Source organism: Xyrauchen texanus, chromosome 20 (genome assembly GCF_025860055.1).
Source record: "Xyrauchen texanus isolate HMW12.3.18 chromosome 20, RBS_HiC_50CHRs, whole genome shotgun sequence".
Classification (NCBI taxonomy): Eukaryota; Metazoa; Chordata; class Actinopteri; order Cypriniformes; family Catostomidae; genus Xyrauchen; species Xyrauchen texanus.
In genome coordinates, this window is record NC_068295.1 from 41335046 (window position 1) to 41353238 (window position 18193).

The 18193-nt window shown below is 49.2% G+C and overlaps 1 protein-coding gene across 1 annotated transcript in view; it reads left to right on the plus strand.

Annotated features, from left to right (window-relative positions):
- Positions 1-18193, plus strand: part of LOC127660469 (bone morphogenetic protein 5-like) — a 56657-nt gene that overhangs the window by 9079 nt on the left and 29385 nt on the right. The window contains exon 2 of the mRNA XM_052150729.1: positions 7198-7390. Within this exon, the coding sequence (XP_052006689.1) occupies positions 7198-7390 (193 nt within the window). The remainder of the gene's footprint in view (positions 1-7197; positions 7391-18193) is intronic.

Genomic DNA, 18193 nt, shown 5'->3' on the forward strand with positions numbered 1-18193 from the left:
TGGTTACATGCATAGTTTTTGTTAGTTTGTTGTGTGGATATCATTTGAGTTCACTGAGGCTTCTATATTTTTCATTATATATATATAGATAGAGACTTATTTTAAACGGTAGTGTAGGTCTAAAATTAAGTAAAGTCTTTATGTAAAGAAAATGTACAGTCAGATTACTTCTTTTAACTTAAAACTTGATTTCCTTGCATATTACATTTATAACACTAAAAGTGTCTTACAAAAGTTCAATTACTATATTGTTTTGTATGAATGAGTGATCAGGATGGTTTTCACATCATTTTGTAGCAAAAACGAATCGGTTACCTAACGTAACCTCGGTTCTCTCTAGAAGAGGGAACGAGTATTGCGTAAGCTAGCTTACGCTACGGGAAAAATTAATCTTTTCTGAGATATTGAAGCCAAAAAATTATCCTTAATTTTGTATCCATTGTCAACGCAGTGCAGCAGCTGCATACCTTGAGCAAGCTAGTTAGCGAGCTCATTGGTTGCTCTGCGGCAACTGCTGCAGCCTATAGACGAACTTGAGTGAACTTGCGTCCAATGACAGGCGGGGGAGCCCTTGTGAGTGGGGGAATAATATTTGGCCGGCAAGAGTGCGGGCCAGTGTGTGTGTAATACATAAGCACCTAGTGGGAAGGGAAAGACAGAGCGGCAGTGCCGGTCTGTGTGGAATGTGTCCCGTCAGTGCAGCTCACCAGGGGAGCTGTAGCGTATTAAACCGCTAGTAGCTTTGCCTGCAGGGCGGGCACTTCCAGATTGTAAAATCTGACAAAGGTGGAGGGGGAAGCCCAGCCCACTGCCACACATATGTCGTGAATGGAAATCCCGCTGGACCATGCCCACGAGGAGGCCATGCCTCTAGTGGAGTGAGCCCTAATGCCCAACGGGCATGGCAGGTCTTTTGACGCGTACGCGGCAGCAATAGCGTCCACTATCCATCTAGACAGTGTCTGTCTCGAGGTGGCGAAACCTTTGGTGCGCCCTCCGAACGAAACGAAAAGCTGCCCAGAGCGTCTGAAAGAGGCGGAGCGAGTAGTATACAATCTCAGTGCTCTGACTGGGCAAAGGAGATTGGCGTCGCGTTCGCTATCGGATGCTGGCAGCGCCGATAGGGAAATGATTTGTGCTCTGAAAGGAGTACCGATCACCTTGTGAACATAGCCGTGTCTAGGCTTTAAAATGACCTTGGAGTCACTTGGTCCAAACTCAAGACACGCAGCGCTGACAGACAGCGCGTGACGGTCTCCCACACGTTTAACTGATGACAGAGCAGTTAGAAAAACGGTTTTGAGTGAAAGGTATTTCAAATCCACGGATTGAAGCGGTTCGAAAGGGGGGGCTTTCATAGCTTCGAGAACTACGGAAAGATCCCAGATAGGAACCGATGGGGGGCGCGGAGGGTTCATCCTTCTAGCTCCCCTGAGGAAGCGGATGACCAGCTCGTTTTTCCCAGTGACTGGCCGTGCAGGGGTTCAGCGAACGCTGCGACGGCCGCCACGTACATTTTGAGCGTGGATGGGATCTGCCCTTATCCAGCAGCTCTTGTAAGAACACGAGCAGCGACGACACCCCACATGTCCGTGGGTCCAGGTCTCTGTCGGTGCACCATTTTGAAAACACAGACCATTTGGACGCATAGAGTCTTCTCGTGGAAGGGGCTCTAGCGTGTATGATAGTGTTTATTACTCCTTCTGGCAAAGCGACGGGTAGTCGTTGATCACCCACGCGTGCAGCGCCCAGCTCTCTGGGTGGGGATGCCAGATCGTGCCACGAGCTTGAGAGAGGAGATCTGCTCTCACTGGAATGGGCCACGGGGCTGTCAGTGACAGCTGCGTAAGCTCCGGGAACCATGTCTGATTCTCCCAGTGCGGGGTTTCCCTGATCCTCTGCATTACCTGTGGCAATAGCGAGATGGGAGGGAAGGCGTAAAGCGGGCGGTTGGGCCAGTCCTGGGCCAGCGCATCCTCGCTTTTCGAGAAAAATACTGGGCAGTGAGAGTTCTCTTCTGACGCAAAGAGGTCTATCTCTGCTCTGCCGAATATGCTCCATAACTTCTGGAGTGTTTGAGCGTGCAGGGACCATTCCCCTGGGGAAATATTGTCTCTGGACAGTCTGTCTGGGCCATCGTTCAGGTGGCCTGGCATGTGCGTCACCCTCAGCGAGCGCAGGTGGCACTGGGACCAACTCAGTATGCGTTTTGTCAGATGGAAGAGGTTCCTGGATCTGACACCGCCCTGACGGTTTAGATAGGATACCACAGATCTGTTGTCTGAACGGACCAGGACGTGGTGACCCTGAATGACCGGGAGGAAGCGCACGAGCGCGTACTCGACCGCTATCATTTCCAGACAATTTATGTGAAGGAGCTTTTCCTGAACTGACCATAGGCCAAAAACCGGAGAGCCCTCGCAGACTGCGCCCCAACCCGTGTTGGACGCGTCTGTCGAGATGACTTTTCGGCGAGATACAGCTCCCATCGTCACTCCCCGCTGATACCATTCGGCCACTGCCCAGGGATGCAGAGCTGAGATACAGGTCTGAGTCACTCTGATCGGCTGGCGGCCCGTGGCCCAAGCCCGGCGAGACACGCGGGTGTTTAGCCAATGCTGAAGCAGGCGCATGCACAGTAAACCCAGCTGAAGCACTGCTGCGGCTGAGGTCATGTAACCTAGCATTCTCTGAAATTTTTTCAGAGGCGTGAGGCTGTTCACCTGAAAGGACGCGGCTAGTCGCTGAACACGGCGCGCGCACTGTGTAGATAAGCGAGCCGTCATCACCATGGAGTCTAGTTCTAGTTCCAAGGAAGGAAATTGCCTGACTGGGCTGTAGTGAGCTCTTGGTCCAATTGACTGCAAGACCCAAACTGTTCAGATGACTGAGGAGAACTGTCCTGTGAGACAGAAGCTCCGTATGTGACTGTGCTAAAATTAGCCAATCATCCAAATAGTTCAGAATTCGCAAGCCCTGACTCCGCAGGGGTGCGAGCGCCGCATCCATGCACTTCGTGAAAGTACGGGGTGCTAAAGACAGGCCGAACGGAAGGATGGTGTATTGATAAACCTGGCCGTCAAGGCTGAATCTCAAGAATGGCCTGTGACGGGATTTATCTGAATCTGAAAGTAGGCATCTTTCAGATCAAGAGAAATAAACCAGTCTCCCTAGGCACATGCGCGAGGAGTTTCCTGATTGTAAGCATTTTGAACGGTCTTTTTGCGAGCACCTTGTTCAAAACCCTGAGATCTAATATTGGTCTGAGGCCGCCGTCTTTCTTGGGGACAAGAAAATAACGGCTGTAAAACCCTGACTCGCTCAGAGAAGGTGGCACTCTCTCTATGGCCCTTTTGCACAGAAGGTTTGCTATTTCTGAACGAAGCATGCAGGCTGCTTCCATGTTCACAGTAGTTTCGAGCCGCGCTCTGATGCGGGGAGGGCGGCGATTGAACTGTAGCAAATAGCCCTGTTTTATTGTGCTTAACACCCATTTGGATATCCCTGGGATAGCTTTCCACGCTTTGAAGCGTAACGTTAGAGGGTGAATGGCCAAGTCGCCCTGATTGCCGCACACAGCGAGCTGAACAGAATGTGTGAGCGTGCTTACTGTGCTTATGCATGACTGCTCGCAGACAGCAGGGACAGGCTGTTCTGTGAGTGACTTCCCAATTGAGGTGAATGGGGAAAGAGTCACATCTGTGAAGTGATGCGCAAGCATAGTCACGGGCATGGGACTTACATACAGAGAGGTGTTTGCTGGCCGTGTGACAAAGCGGGCAGAGAAGGGGCGCGCGCACGGATTCGTGGGCGCGTTTATTGACTCTAACACTCGAGCTGGCTGTGCCTGCTTTATGTGAGTGGGCTCTGATAGGGACACGGGAAGTGTAATGCTTGTGTGTAGGGGATTGTGGGCACATTTTGTACACATAAGGCATGTTTGCTTTTTACAAGATTTCTTTGGGTCGCCGTTAAAACGGCATTTGAGTGCAGGCAAGCGGGCAGTATCACCAGCTTGTTGGCTGCTGAATCCACCACTGCAGTAGCCTGAGAGAAGGGGACTGACAGGGGGCGAAGCTTTGACTGTGGTCCGGCCGCGGCGGGACTGAGCCGTCGTTTTCTCAACAAAGCTAGGAGGACTTCGGTTGCTCAGGTTTCAGCGCAATCTTAGGCCGAGGCCCGCGGGGGGGTGGCGGTCTGCGGCGGCTGTCTGAGCGCGTTCTAGGGCGGCCGCCCTGTTGATGCTGAGAAGTCTGGTTTTCCTGAGCTGGGCGCTGTGAAGAGGCTCGTGCAGGAGGCTGGTCACGTGGGCGGCCTGCAGAGGAGCTAGCGCGACGAGGCAGGAAGAGATTCATGGCTTGGGTGGCTTTCTGGACTTCCGAGAAACGGTCAACAATGCCACTCACCGCGGAACCGAAGAGACCGGACGGAGAGAGCGGCGCGTTGAGGAACGTGGAGCGTTCAGCTTCTCCCATGTCGGCTAGCGTTAGCCATAGGTGTCTCTCGGTCACAGTCAGCGCGGCCATGCAGTTCCCTAGGGCTTGAGCTGCAGCTTTGGTGGCGCGAAGGGCGAGATCTGTCACGCTACTTAGATCTGAAACAGCCTCTGGGTGCCTGCCTTTCTCATCCCACTCTCGAAGAAGGTCCGCTTGGAGGATCTGTAAAACGGCCATGGAATGCAGAGCAGATGCGGCTTGGCCGGCGGCGGCACAGGCGCGACCAACACAGGCGGAAGTAGTTCTGCAGGCCTTAGACGGGAGCACTGGCTTAGACCGCCATCTCGCGGAGGGCGGGCAAAGGTGTGCTGCTACCGAATCCTCGACCGGGGGGATGGAAGAGCTCGGCGTGGAGTTCCGGCAGGAAGGGAGCGGCCCGGGCCGCGGGCGCCACGTGGCGACGGCTCTGAAGAAAGCAGCCGTCGAGTCTGTTGGGAGCCTGCTCAGAGGGCGGTGACCACTCGAGCCCGAGGCGGTCGACGGCCTGTGTGAGGAGGCGCGTTAGTTCTTCCTCGACTCCGGCGTGGGTCCTGCTGGATTCCTGGGCCGAGGAGGAGGCTTGGGAGCCTGACCACTCCTCGCTGTCCGAAGCCATGATGGAACAGCAGCCCTTATCCTCCGCCTCGTCATCCAAGATGGCAACAATACGGCCGCTTGGCGGCAACTGCGCGTCCCGGGGGGGCGGGGAGGGTGAAAGCGAGGCTCGAGGGAGAGGCTCCGGCGAGATAGTCGCTTCTAACACCGGTTCCGGCAGCCTTTGGGAACGGCGCTTCTTTCTGCGTGGCGAAACGAAAGGCGGCGCGGCGGCTTCGGTTTTGAGTGCTTCGAGTCGAGCCCGCAGGGTCGACATCGGAAGCTCCTCGCAGAGGTCGCATCCGCCGTCAGCGAGGGCGAGCTCTGCATGTTCCAGTCCCAGGCAGAGAGCGCAGATGAGGTGGCGGTCTCCGGCGCTGAGAGGGGCGCGGCATGAGGCACAGGTGGTGCGAGGCATCTTAAAAAAGACGCTTGTTGTTCTTTTTGTGAAGTTCGCTGAGGAACTAGCTTGCTCTAAAAAGGATACGTCGCCGGATGGTGTAGCTCACAGGATGGCTGAAGGTGGCGAAGACGGCCAGCTTCTTCGAGCGCTGTCCAAGCTTGCTAGATGTCCCTCGAACGGCGACGCGGCTTCTGCAGTTCAGAGATGCGAAGAGCTTCGCTGAATAGATGAAAATCAGGGTTCCAGCCTACGAACTTACGCTTATATGCACTCTAGCCACGCCCATTCTGGCGGGCTTTGATACAGTGACGGCGCTGGCGTCGTCATTGGACGCAAGTTCACTCAAGTTCGTCTATAGGCTGCAGCAGTTGCCGCAGAGCAACCAATGAGCTCGCTAGCTAGCCCGCTCAAGGTATGCAGCTGCTGCACTGCGTTGACAATGGATACAAAATTAAGGATCATTTTTTGGCTTCAATATCTCAGAAAAGATGAATCTTTCCCATAGCGTAAGCTAGCTTACGCAATACGAGAGAACCTCTCGTAAGAGAACTCTAGGCTACAAGATCCAGTTCTCAAAAGGCTTGAGGACAAATGATTAGTATGTGTTATATGACCTTATTTCAATGACTTATTGAAAAAATTGTTTTTTCAGAAACCATGCATAAACTTTATTTTTTCAAAAATACAAACATGTACACACATGTTGCTCACATATTATTGTAGCCCAGTTTGTGCTGAATACAGTGTTATCAGACTTTAGCCATTAATGTGTTTTAAAGTAACTGAAAAAAGCACAAATGTCAAAATTTCTCCAGGGCCCAAAACACCCTCAGACCCCAGAGGGTTAAGCATTTATTTACATTGTTAAATGGTAAATACGATCCAGCCGACAAGGCAACATTGGCTTAACCAGTGATGTGAGTTTGGGGCGTGACTGTCTGTTTGTCAGGCCAAAGGAAGTCGTGGGGGTGTTTGGGAAATAATTTTTATTTTTTTATAATTCCATTTCGCTAGAGGCACAGAAATTTCACTTCACATAAATACATGACCCGTATGGTAGAGATGCCTTGCGTACAAATAAAATAGTATATCTCAGTGTGATAGTATAACTCAAAATGTGTTCTACAAAAAGTTTGGGAGGCCTGTAAATGTGTTAAAAAACACATTTAATGCAATGCTTTATAGTCATCTGGCAGAGCAGTTTCCAGATATATGGAGTATGCCTCATTCATGAGGCACATACTACATACAAAAATGTGTTCTCATTTAAGTTTCTCCCATTTAGGAGGTAGCATTACATTTCTGACAGTGATAACATCTCACCCACATGGAAATTTGGGAGGTCAGAATTTTGGCATAAAACACTGACACATTGTTCGCAAACCACCAACTTTCACCAAATCACTAACTAAATTACTAACTTTGTTAGTACTCACCTAAACCGTCATCACTAACTTTGTTAGCGATTTAGAAATTTGTGGCACATCAGCTATTCTCTGCTAATGCAATATGTTTTTTAGCAAAGGCCTGTTTTTCTTAGCTGACAGCCCATTCATCATTGACAGAGAATACAGGGAAGGGCTGTGTAGAGAAGGCTACCTGCGCTCCGATGACTGATTTAATGGACTGTATATTGCTTTTGTTGGTCGTGCAAATGTTTGGATTAGGCATGGAATGTTGACGATTTTGATTAATTACTTTTGTACATTTTATTTTTTCCTGCAGTTGAGAGGGACAAGGATTTCTCGCATCACAGACGACACTACAGGGAGTTTCGTTTCGATTTGACACAGATCCCAGAAGGAGAGTCTGTGACAGCTGCAGAATTCAGGATTTATAAGGATCACGCTCACGGAAGATATGAGAATATCACACTAAAGGTCACCATACACCAAGTCATCAAAGAATATCCAAACAGGTGAGCGATGGTATCTTTACCTACAGTTTATGCGTTACTATCAGTGTTGGGGAGTAGTTAACTAAAAGTAGTAACACTACTAACTACATTGTTCAGTAGCATGACAGTAGTTAAACAATTTTGACAGTAGTGTAGCTTTTCCATTAACAAGCTACTTTTTCCAACGATTAGTGCTATAGCGTCACAAAACTGTTCATTTGTCACATTGTAATGCGAAAGCAGCAATGAAGCTGTGAGGAGTTATCAAAGTGCTCACCTAAACCATCCTCTCTCTCTCTCATGTAGCACTGGGAAAACCAAATCACATAAGTGAATCGGTTCTTTTGGACAGTACATGTAAATTAACAAGTTCACATAAAATATTCACTAATTCACTTCAGCCCAGTGCTGCCTTAAAGGAACTTTGCCATCTTTTTGAAGCAAAATATTACGTGTATTGCTGTTGTTTATCACTAGTTTTAAATTGAGTAATACAAATTAGAGCATTTTATAGTTTTATTTATGTATATTAATTATACATTTATGTTAAATGTAATGTTGTCACCCTATTTGTTAAACCCTAAAGAAAATTAAGAATGGATTTACTATAGTAATATGCAGTGACCATGACTATGGTAACTAATGGTTAATTTTGTGGTAACTAAATTATGGCTACTGTTGTTAAACCATGGTTCCCCGTTTGTCGCTCACTTCGACGTTGTGTCGAAGAAGCCACACTAGGGGTCTCTCTTGAGAGCCTCGTGCATCTCTGAACTTGAGAAAAGGCCAATGAGAAATTGGCAGATAGAATTTGCATGTCCCACCCCCGGACATAAAGGGAGGGAAATATGCATCTGTCCATTCAGATTTTTTTCTGGAGCCGAGCGGTTGTGTGATCAGCGAGCTGTATTCACTGACTGTTCACTTATCTCTACAAGAGCGTATGCTGTTGGATCTATGGTGCATATCAGCGGCTTTCTCCTTTATAAACGCAAGAACATCTTGCGACTCAGATCACTGCGCGCCACTCACATCCCGGGCAACCTCAACACGGCAGCAGACACGCTGTCGCGACAAGATACACTCAGCAGAGAGTGGAGGCTCCACCCCCAGATGGTCCAGCTGGTATTGCGAACGGTTCGGCAAAGCACAGGCAGACCTGTTTGCTTCCCAGGAGACATCCCACTGCCCGCTCTGGTTCTCCCTAATGGAGGCTCCCCTCAGGACAGACGTGCTGGTACACAGCTGGCCCCGGGGGCTGTGCAAATATGCATTTCCCCCAGTGAGCCTTCTTGCACGGGTGCTGTGCAAGGTCAGGGTGGACGAGGAACAAGTCACTCTGGTGGCCCCCTTCTGGCCCACTCGGACTTGGTTCTCGGATCTCATGCTCCTCGCAACAGCCGCTCTCTGACGAATTCCCCTGAAGAAGGACCTTCTTTTTCAGGGATGGGGCACCCTCTGGCATCCACGCCTAGACCTCTGGAACCTCCACGTCTGGCCCCTGGATGGGATACGGAAAATCTAAGTGGCCTACCACCTGCCATCGTAGACACGATCAACCAAGCCAGAGCTCCTCTACCATGCAACTTTACACCCTGAAGTGGGACTTGTTCATAAATTGGTGTTCTTCCCAGACTGAAGATCTGCAGAGTTGCGCAGTCGGGTCAGGGCTCTCATTTCTGCAGGAGAGTTTGGAGGGGTGGCTGTCCCCCTCCACCTTGAAGGTGCATGCAGCCGCTATCGCGGCCCGTCAGGATGCAGTGGACGGCAAGTCCTTGGGTAAGCACGACTTGATTATCAGGTTCCATAGAGGTGCCCAGAGGTTGAATCCTCCCTGGCCAAGCCTGATCCCCTCCTCTGATCTCTCAGTGGTCCTCTCAGGCCTTCAGTGACCCGCCTTTGAGCTGCTAGAATAAGTCGAGCTCAAGGCCCTATCCTTGATGATGGCCATCCTGATTGCGCTTACTTCCATCAAGAGGGTTGGGGACCTGCATGCGTTCTCTGACAGCAACACCTGACTGGAGTTCGGCAGGCACTCATGTCGTCCTAAGACTGCGACCGGGCTATGTGCCCAAGGTTCCTACGACCCCCTTCAGGGACCAAGTAGTGAACTTGCAAGCACTGCCCGGGAGGAGGCAGACCCAGCCTTTTCGTTGCTGTGTCCAGTACATGCCCTGCTTACTTATGTAGACCGCACGCAGGGCTTTAGACGTTCTGGTGGACAGCAGAAAGGGAACGCAGTCTCTAAACAGAGGCTTTTCCACTGGGTTGTTTATGCTAAAGCATTGGCTTATCACACCCAGGCCGTGCCCGCCCCCTTGCGGGTTCGAACACACTCGACGAGAACTGTGGCATCCTCGTGGGCACTGGCCAATGGCACCTCCCTAGCAGACATATGCAGAGCAGTGGGCTGGGCAACACCCAATACCTTTACGAGATTTTACAATCTCAGGGTTGAGTCGGTTTCGTCCCGTGTTCACTCAGGTCCGAGCCGGTAGGACTCGGTAACGTGGAACAACTGACTGGGTGTACTGCTTGCATCTAGCACCTTTCCCCTCCACTGAGGCGATCACGTGCACTCTTATCCCAGGAGACCCTGCTAACTTGGCTCCCTGGATGACTCCTCCCTAGCCCTCTGTTCCTCGAATTCAGCAGAATAGGTGCTCCACAGGACAGGCCCCTATGTGGATTAATCCCCCTGTGTGTATTTTCGCGGTACGGTCCCCCTACGGACGGACCCGCATCTCCCTCGGGCAGTCCTCGCTTTCCTCCAGTCGCCATGTTGTAGCAACTCCTTTATTGTAGAATTTTCATAAAGGAATGTAATCCCTAATTAAATTTATAATCAGGTGATATTGAATATTGAATCCTGTCAGAGGGTGAGGAGAGACCCAAAGGGACCCAAACGCAGAAGGAACAGTCAATGAGTTTATTAACAGCAAAGTTTGTAAACAAGGCCAGGCTAACCTGGCACCAGTTGCAGTGATGAGCAGAGTTAAAAGCTATAGTCGCTCAGCGGGCTAAGAAATTAGTGTGTTAGTATGATGTGTGCTTGCATTGTGGAAGAGAGTCCGTTGAAGCTGGTGTGGTGTGAAGCAAAACGCAGGTGAGTTTCTCCCTCGGTACGCTGGCAGAGACCGAGGAATCGGAAGCGCCTTTCACAACACACATCGTTTCAAAGCAGCTTTACAGAAGATCAGGCATTAAAAGAAGAAAAAACTATAATGTCTATAATGTTGATGACTTATCATTGTGTAATTAGATAAAATATGATTGCTAATCATGTTTAAAAATAAGTAAATAATAATTGTATTATAACCCCAGTGAGCAAGCCGAAGGGGACTGTAACAAGCAATAAAAAACTCCATAAGATGTTGGTTAATGGGAGAAAAATAACCTTGGGAGAAACCAGAATGTGGAGGCCAGTTCCCCTCTGGCTAACATCATGAATATAATGCAAATATTACTTATTAAACCAGACTGTGGAGGCCAGTTCCCCTCTGGCTAACATCATGAATATAATGCAAATATTACTTATTAAACTAAGTAAGTGTTAAGTGACAGTGTTTAAACATATATTTTGTATGAACTGTAAGATTAATGCCAATGTCTTTGAAGTCCATCCTGGATTAACAGCAGAAGTTCACATAGATGCAATTGTCCTTGTTAATTGACTGATGAAGGCTTTTGTTGGTAAATGATAGTCTAATTATTCCATTTCAAGAGCATAGTCCATCAATAGTCTGAGGTGTTGCAGGCAGAGATCAGTGAGGTGCATCGCAGTTCAACCTGGTCGGTAATTTTGGTGAGGTTCGGTTTGGTCCATCCTAATTCCAAGGTTCAGACAATGGCATATTATGTATACCATGTCTTATGGTTGGAGTTGGCATCAGTTTATCCTCTGAAGTCCATCATAATAGACTGAAGCGATGTTTGGATGGCACCGGGTGCATTTAGTTATCATCAGACAGCGACACGTAGCATTGGAGTCCAACACGAAGCAGTAATGGAGCTGGATCCAACCGGTTCTGGTGACCTCAGGATAGGAGTCCTGGGAAACAAGGGAAACAAATAATATAATATAAGCATAGATGCCATTCAATTTATTGCAGAGTTATAGATCATGATCAATGTTTCTGGTTTCTGGTTCTGGCAGACTAAACTAAAGCAGCCTAATAGGTTGAAGGATAAATTAGGTGTATGCCTGGCTAAATAGATGAGTCTATATTCTAGACTTAAACTGAGAGAGTGTGTCTGCATCACGAACATTGTTTGGGAGACTACTCCATAGTTTAGGAGCCAAATATGAAAAGGATCTTCCTCCTTTTGTGGATTTTGATATTCTAGGAACTATTAATAGGCCAGAATTTTGCAATCGTAATGAACGTGATGGAATATAGCGTGGTAGAAGGTCACTTAAGTACAGCAACAGAGCGCATGTGCCGTAATTTAGCAATATTTCTTAGGTGGAAGAATTCTGTTCTATAAACATTGGTCATTTGATTTTTAAAGGACAGATTGGTTTCAAATATAACACCAAAGTCCTTCGCTGTTGAAGATGATGTAATAGTACATCTATCGAGAGTCAAATGATATTTGAACGGCTTGTTTTTAGAATTTTTTGGTCTAATAATTAGTACCTCTGTTTTGTCAGAATTGAGTAGGAGGAAATTTCTGTCCATCCAATCATTTATTTCATTGATACACTCTGCTAATTTGGAGAATTGTGAAATCTATCACGTTTTGAAGAAATATAAAGTTGTGTATCATTGGCATAGCAGTGGAAACTTATTCCACGATTCCTGATAATATCTCCTAGGGGAAACATATACAAGGAGGAAAGCAGAGGCCCTAAAACTGATCCCTGGGGCACTCCATACTTTACTTGTGTTTGGTTTGACAATTCCTCATTTACATAGACAAAGTGGTAGCTGTCTGCTAAATAGGACCTAAATCATGCTAATGCAACTCAACAAATGCCAACATCATTTTCTAGTTTATTCAAGAGAATGTTGTGATCTATTGTGTCAAATGCAGCACTAAGATCTAAAAGCACTAGAAGAGAAATGTAGCCGTGATCAGATGATAAGAGCAAGTCATTTGTAACTCTGATAAGTGCAGTCTCTATGCTGTGATGAGGCCTAAATCCTGACTGAAATTCTTCATATATACTATTTTTCTGTAGAAATGAGCATATTTTGGAGGATACAAAATTTTCTAGTATTTTTGACATAAACGAGAGATTTGAAATCGGTCTATAATTAGCCAGTTCTCCAGGATCAAGTTGTGGCTTCTTAATAAGCAGTTTGATAACTGTCATTTTAAAGTTTCTTGGGACATGTCCTAAGGGTAGCGAGGAGATAATAATATTAAGAAGAGGTTCTGAAATTACAGGAGATACCTCTTATAAGAGCTTAGTTGGTATTGGACCTAACAAACATGTTGTGGATTTTGATGTTTCGATAAGTTTTGTTAGATCTTCATGACCTATGACAGCGAAGAATTGAAGTTGCTCATGAGGAAAATTACTAGACACTGTTTTCAGAGGTGCTATGACAGATGATTGCATAATTCCAATATCTGTAAAGAAATTAATGAAGTCATTACTCTTTTGCTGCGACGTAATATCTAGTTCTGTTGAGGCTTTATTCCTAACCAATTTAGCCACAGTACTGAATAAACACCTAGGATTGTTGTGGTTATTTTCTATGAGCTTACTAAAATATGCTGACCTGGCAGCTTTTAGTGCCTGTCTGCAGTTACAGACACTATCCTTCCATGCACCAGGAAATACTTCTAATTTTGTATTCTTCCACATGCGCTCCATTTTCCAAGCTGCTCTCTTGAGAGCACGAGTGTGAACATTGTACCATGGTGCAGGGCATATTTCTTTAATTTTCTTTAATCAAAGTGGGGCAACACTATCAAGAGTGCTAGAGAAAACTGCATTTATATATTTTTGTTATTTCATCAAGTTCTTCTGGGCTTTGGAGTTTATTGAGTGTATGAGATAGATCTGGAAGATTATTTAGTGGTTGAAAGAATAGTTCTACCTGAACGATAGCGTGGTATAGATTGAGTAACATTAGCATTTCGCAGCATACAAGAGTCGAGGTAATGATCCAAGATTTCATCGCTGTGCTGCTAGATTTTTTATTTATATCTGACGGTGTCACATTAAGCATTATTAGTTCAAAAGACTTACATTTATATCCTGTCCTCTGAGTAACACCAAAAACTTCACTGTAAATTGTAGCAACACCTCCTCCTCGACAATTCAGACAAAGCTCATGTTTATAACAATAACCTGGGGGAGTAGATTCATTTCAACTAATATATTCATCTGGTTTAAGACAGATTTCAGTCATACAGAGCACATCCAAACTATGATCTGTAATAATTTAATTTACAATTAGTGATTTTTGGTAGAAAGAGATTTAATGTTTAGTAGCCCTACCTTTTATATGATGTTTATCTTTAATTTGTTTGTTTTGTTCAAGTCTGACCTTAATCTAATTTGTTCTAAATGATTTGTGAGGGTTTTGTGGTTGGTAGTTGGGGACAGACACAGTCTCTATGAGATATTTAGGTGATACAGTCTATATTTGTTATAGTATATGTGACCTGCACTGCAAAAAACGATTTTCTAGACAAGTATTTTTGTCTTGTTTTCCTTAAAACACAGTCATTTTATACCAACACAGAAACAGTGTTTACAGTTTCCGAGAAATGTAACCTATTTATGGTTTACTTCTCTGCATATTAAGCTGTAATAGATAAAAGTATTTTAACACTGAAAAATGTACAAACTTCATCTTTACATAATATGATCCAAGTGTTATACAGTACATGTAAAAATGTTTTCTTTAAATAGTGACAATGAAGATAGCAACTTTTTTTATTAGCTTGTTGTATAGCTAACGTTTGGTTACGTATGTAACCTCCGTTCCCCGAGGGAGGGAACGACACGTTGTGTCGGAGAAGCGACACTAGGGGTCTCTCTTGAGCGCCAATATTCACCTCTGATATATTGAAAAGGGCCAATGGGAGTTGGCAGTCAGTATTTGCATACCCCACCCCCGGACATACGGGTATTTAAGCGGGGCAAATACGGGAGTTCATTCAGGATTTTTCTGAGGAGCTGGAAATGGTCCGGCCACAACAGTGGCTCGGTTCAGCGACATGGCGGAGGAAAGACACAACGTGTCGTTCCCTCTCTCGGGGAACGGAGGTTACATACGTAACCAAACGTTCCCCTTCTGTCGCTCTCTCCACGTTGTGTCGGAGAAGCGACACTAGGGGACCCATTCCAATCTTGCCATGCGCTGAACCGTGTACGTGAACCGCCGATACAGAGGCGGGCAGGGATTTCATCCAGTGCCACGCATCGCCTGTACCTGGCTGCACGTACTCTTCCCCAATGCCCCATAAGAACATCGGGATCCTTCTAGTTACCCTGGGAGGGAACAAGGCGATGTTTGCCAACATGGGAACGGGCCAGCCTGGCTGGGCCTCTTTCTCTCTATGTTTCTCGCATAGAGCAATCACGGCCGGGGCCCTTACATGCATATAGGGAAGGGGGACTTACCCAGACCCTGCGGAGACCACACCTGCCCTTTTTCTTGGGGAGGAAAAGTGGTAGACACGTCACACAGCCGTCTTAGGGCTCGTGTGGAAAGTATGGCGCGGTGGTAGATCCAGCCTCGAAAGGGGGGAGTTGCTACAGCACGGTGACCGGGGCAGCTGTAACTGCCTAAGGGAGACACGGGGGTCCGCTCGTAAGGGGACAGAACCGTGGAATTACACACAGGGGGAGTCCGAGCGGGAGGCCTTCTTATTTTACCTGTGGAGCCCCTATACCAGTACAGGGTGGCCACCAGGGTACCCGCAGTGGCTTGGGTCGGCGAGTTCCTCCGCTGAACCGCGGACCCGGAGGGCTGGGGAGGAATCGACCAGGGTCCCGACTCGGAGTGGGGCGCCCTGGGAAGAAGGTGCACTACTTTACCTTGACGTCAGGAAAAGGGTGCTGGGCGCAAGCGATCCACCCGGCCGGTCGGTCTACGTGTTACCGAGTTCTACAGGCTCAGACCTGAGAAAACACGAGACGCAACCGACTCAACGCGGAGGTTGTAAAACCTCGCGAAGGTGTTGGGTGTTGCCCAACCCGCGGCTCTACAGATGCCTGCTAGGGAGGTGCCCTTGGCCAGTGCCCACGAGGACGCAACACCCCTTGTTGAGTGAGCTCAGACCCGCAAGGGTAGGGGCACGGCCTGGGTGTGATAAGCCAGTGTGATGGCATCGACAACCCAGTGGGCGAGCCTCTGTTTGGAGACGGCATTCCCTTTCTGCCGTCCTCCAAAGCAGACAAAGAGCTGCTCAGAGCGTCTGGTGCTCTGTGTGCGGTCCAGGTAAATGCGCAGGGCGCGCACTGGACACCGCAATGAAAGGGCTGGGTCTGCCTCCTCCCAGGGCAGCGCTTGCAGGTTCACTACCTGATCTCGGAATGGTGTGGTAGGAACCTTGGGCACATAGCCCGGTCGCGGTCTTAGGATCACAGACGTATCTGCCGGACCGAACTCCAGGCAAGTGTCGCTGACAGAGAACGCTTGCAGGTCCCCAACCCTCTTGATGGAGGCAAGCGTGATCAGCAGGGCCATCTTAAGAGAGAGGGCCCTGAGTCCAATTGATTCAAGCGGCTCGAAGGGAGGTCTCTGGAGTCCCCAAGACTACCGAGAGATCCCAGGAGGGAACTAGGCCTGGCCGGGAGGGATTCAACCTCCGGGCGCCTCTCAGGAACCTGAGGATCAGGTCGTGCTTGCCCAAAGACTTGCCATCTAGGGGATCGTGGTGGGTGGCAATGGCGGCAACATAAACCTTGAGGGTGGACGGGGACAGCCTCCTGTCCAGCCTCTCCTGTAGGAACAGGAGCACTGACTTGATAGCGCATCTCTGCGGGTCTTCAGTTCGGGAAGAACACCAATCTGCGAACAAGCACCAGTTTAGGGTGTGAAGGTGCCTGGTAGAAGGGGCTCTGGCTTGGTTGATTGTATTCACAATGGTCGCCGGTAAGCCGGCTAGCTCTTCCGCGTCCCATCCAGGGACCAGACGTGGAGGTTCCAGAAGTCTAGGCATGGGTGCCAGAGCGTGCCCCGTCCCTGAGAGAGGAGGTTCTTTCTCAGGGGAATTCGCCAGGGAGGAGCTGTCGCGAGAAGCCTGAGTTCCGAGAACCAAGTCCGAGTGGGCCAGTAGGGGGCCACTAATGTGACTTGCTCCTCGTCCTCCCTGACCTTGCACAGCACCGGTGCAAGAAGGCTCACTGGGGGAAATGCGTACTTGCGCAGCCCCGAGGGCCAGCTGTGTGCCAGCTGCCTGTCCCGAGGGGAGCCTCTGTTAGGGCATACCAGAGTGGGCAGTGGGAGGTTTCCTGGGAGGCAAACAGGTCTACCTGGGCATTGCCGAACCGTTCCCAAATCAGCTGGACCGACTGGGGGTGAAGCCTCCACTCCCCGCCGGGCAGGCGTTGTCGTGATAGCGCGTCCGCTACGACGCTGAGCTTGCCGGGATGTGAGTGGCGCGAGCGACTTCAGTCGCTGCTGGCTCCATAGGAGGAGACGGCGGGCGTGTTGTGACATGTGGTGGGCGTCGCACGCCTTGCCGATTTATGTACGCCCCACTGTGGTGCTGTCCGATCTCATGAGGACATGTTTGTCCCGAACTAATGGGAGGAACTTCCTGAGAGAAAGAAGGACAGTCAACAACTCCAGGCAATTGATGTGCCAACGCAGCGGGCCCCTTTCCAACGGCCCGCTGCTGCGTCCCGCTGCACACGGCACCCCACCCGGACCGGGAGGCGCCGGTTGTGACCAGGACGCGTCGGGACACCTGCTGCAGGGGCACTCCTGCCCGTAGAAAGCAGAGGTCTGTCCAGGGTCAGAGTGTTTTGAGGCAGGCGGGGTGATCTCTACCCGATGCATGCCGTGGTGCCATGCTTGTCTCGGGACTCGAGTCTGGAGCCAGTGCTGGAGTGGTCTCACATGCATCAACCCCAGCGGCGCGACCACCACGGAGGACGCCATATGCCCCAGGAGCCTCTGGAAAAGTTTTAGAGGGACCACTGTGCCTGGCTTGAGGGAAGCGAGGCAGTCCAGCACCGACTGAGCACGCTCGCTCGTGAGACGTGCTGTCATTGAGACTGAGTCTAACTCCAACCCGAGAAAAGAGATGCTCTGAACCGGAGTGAGCTTGCTCTTTTCCCAGTTGACCTGAAGCCCCAAACGGCTGAGGTGCCGGAGCACCTGGTCTCTGTGTGTGCATAGTAACTCTCGAGAGTGTGCTAGGATGAGCCAGTCGTCGAGGTAGTGGAGAAATGCGGATGTCGGCTACTCGTAGCGGGGCAAGGGCCGCCTCTGCGACTTTCGTAAAGACGCGAGGGGACAGAGACAGTCCGAAGGGGAGGACTTTGTACTGGAACGCCTGGCCGTTGAACACGAACCGTAAGAAGGGTCGGTGTCATGGCAGAATTGAGACGTGGAAGTACGCGTCCTTCAGGTCTACCGCTGCGAACCAATCTAGATGCTGAACGCCAGCCAGAATATTTCTCTGCGTGAGCATTTTGAACGGGAGTTTTAACAAGGCCCGATTGAAAACTCGCAAGTCCAGGATTGGTCGTAAGCCGCCGCCTTTCTTGGGTACAATGAAGTAAGGGCTGTAGAAACCCTTCCTCATTTCTGTTGGAGGGACGGGCTCTACCACGCCCTTGGCTAAGAGGGTCATGATTTCCGCGGACGCCCCTGAAGGGGGGCGGGAGCTGGGCAAACTGAATTG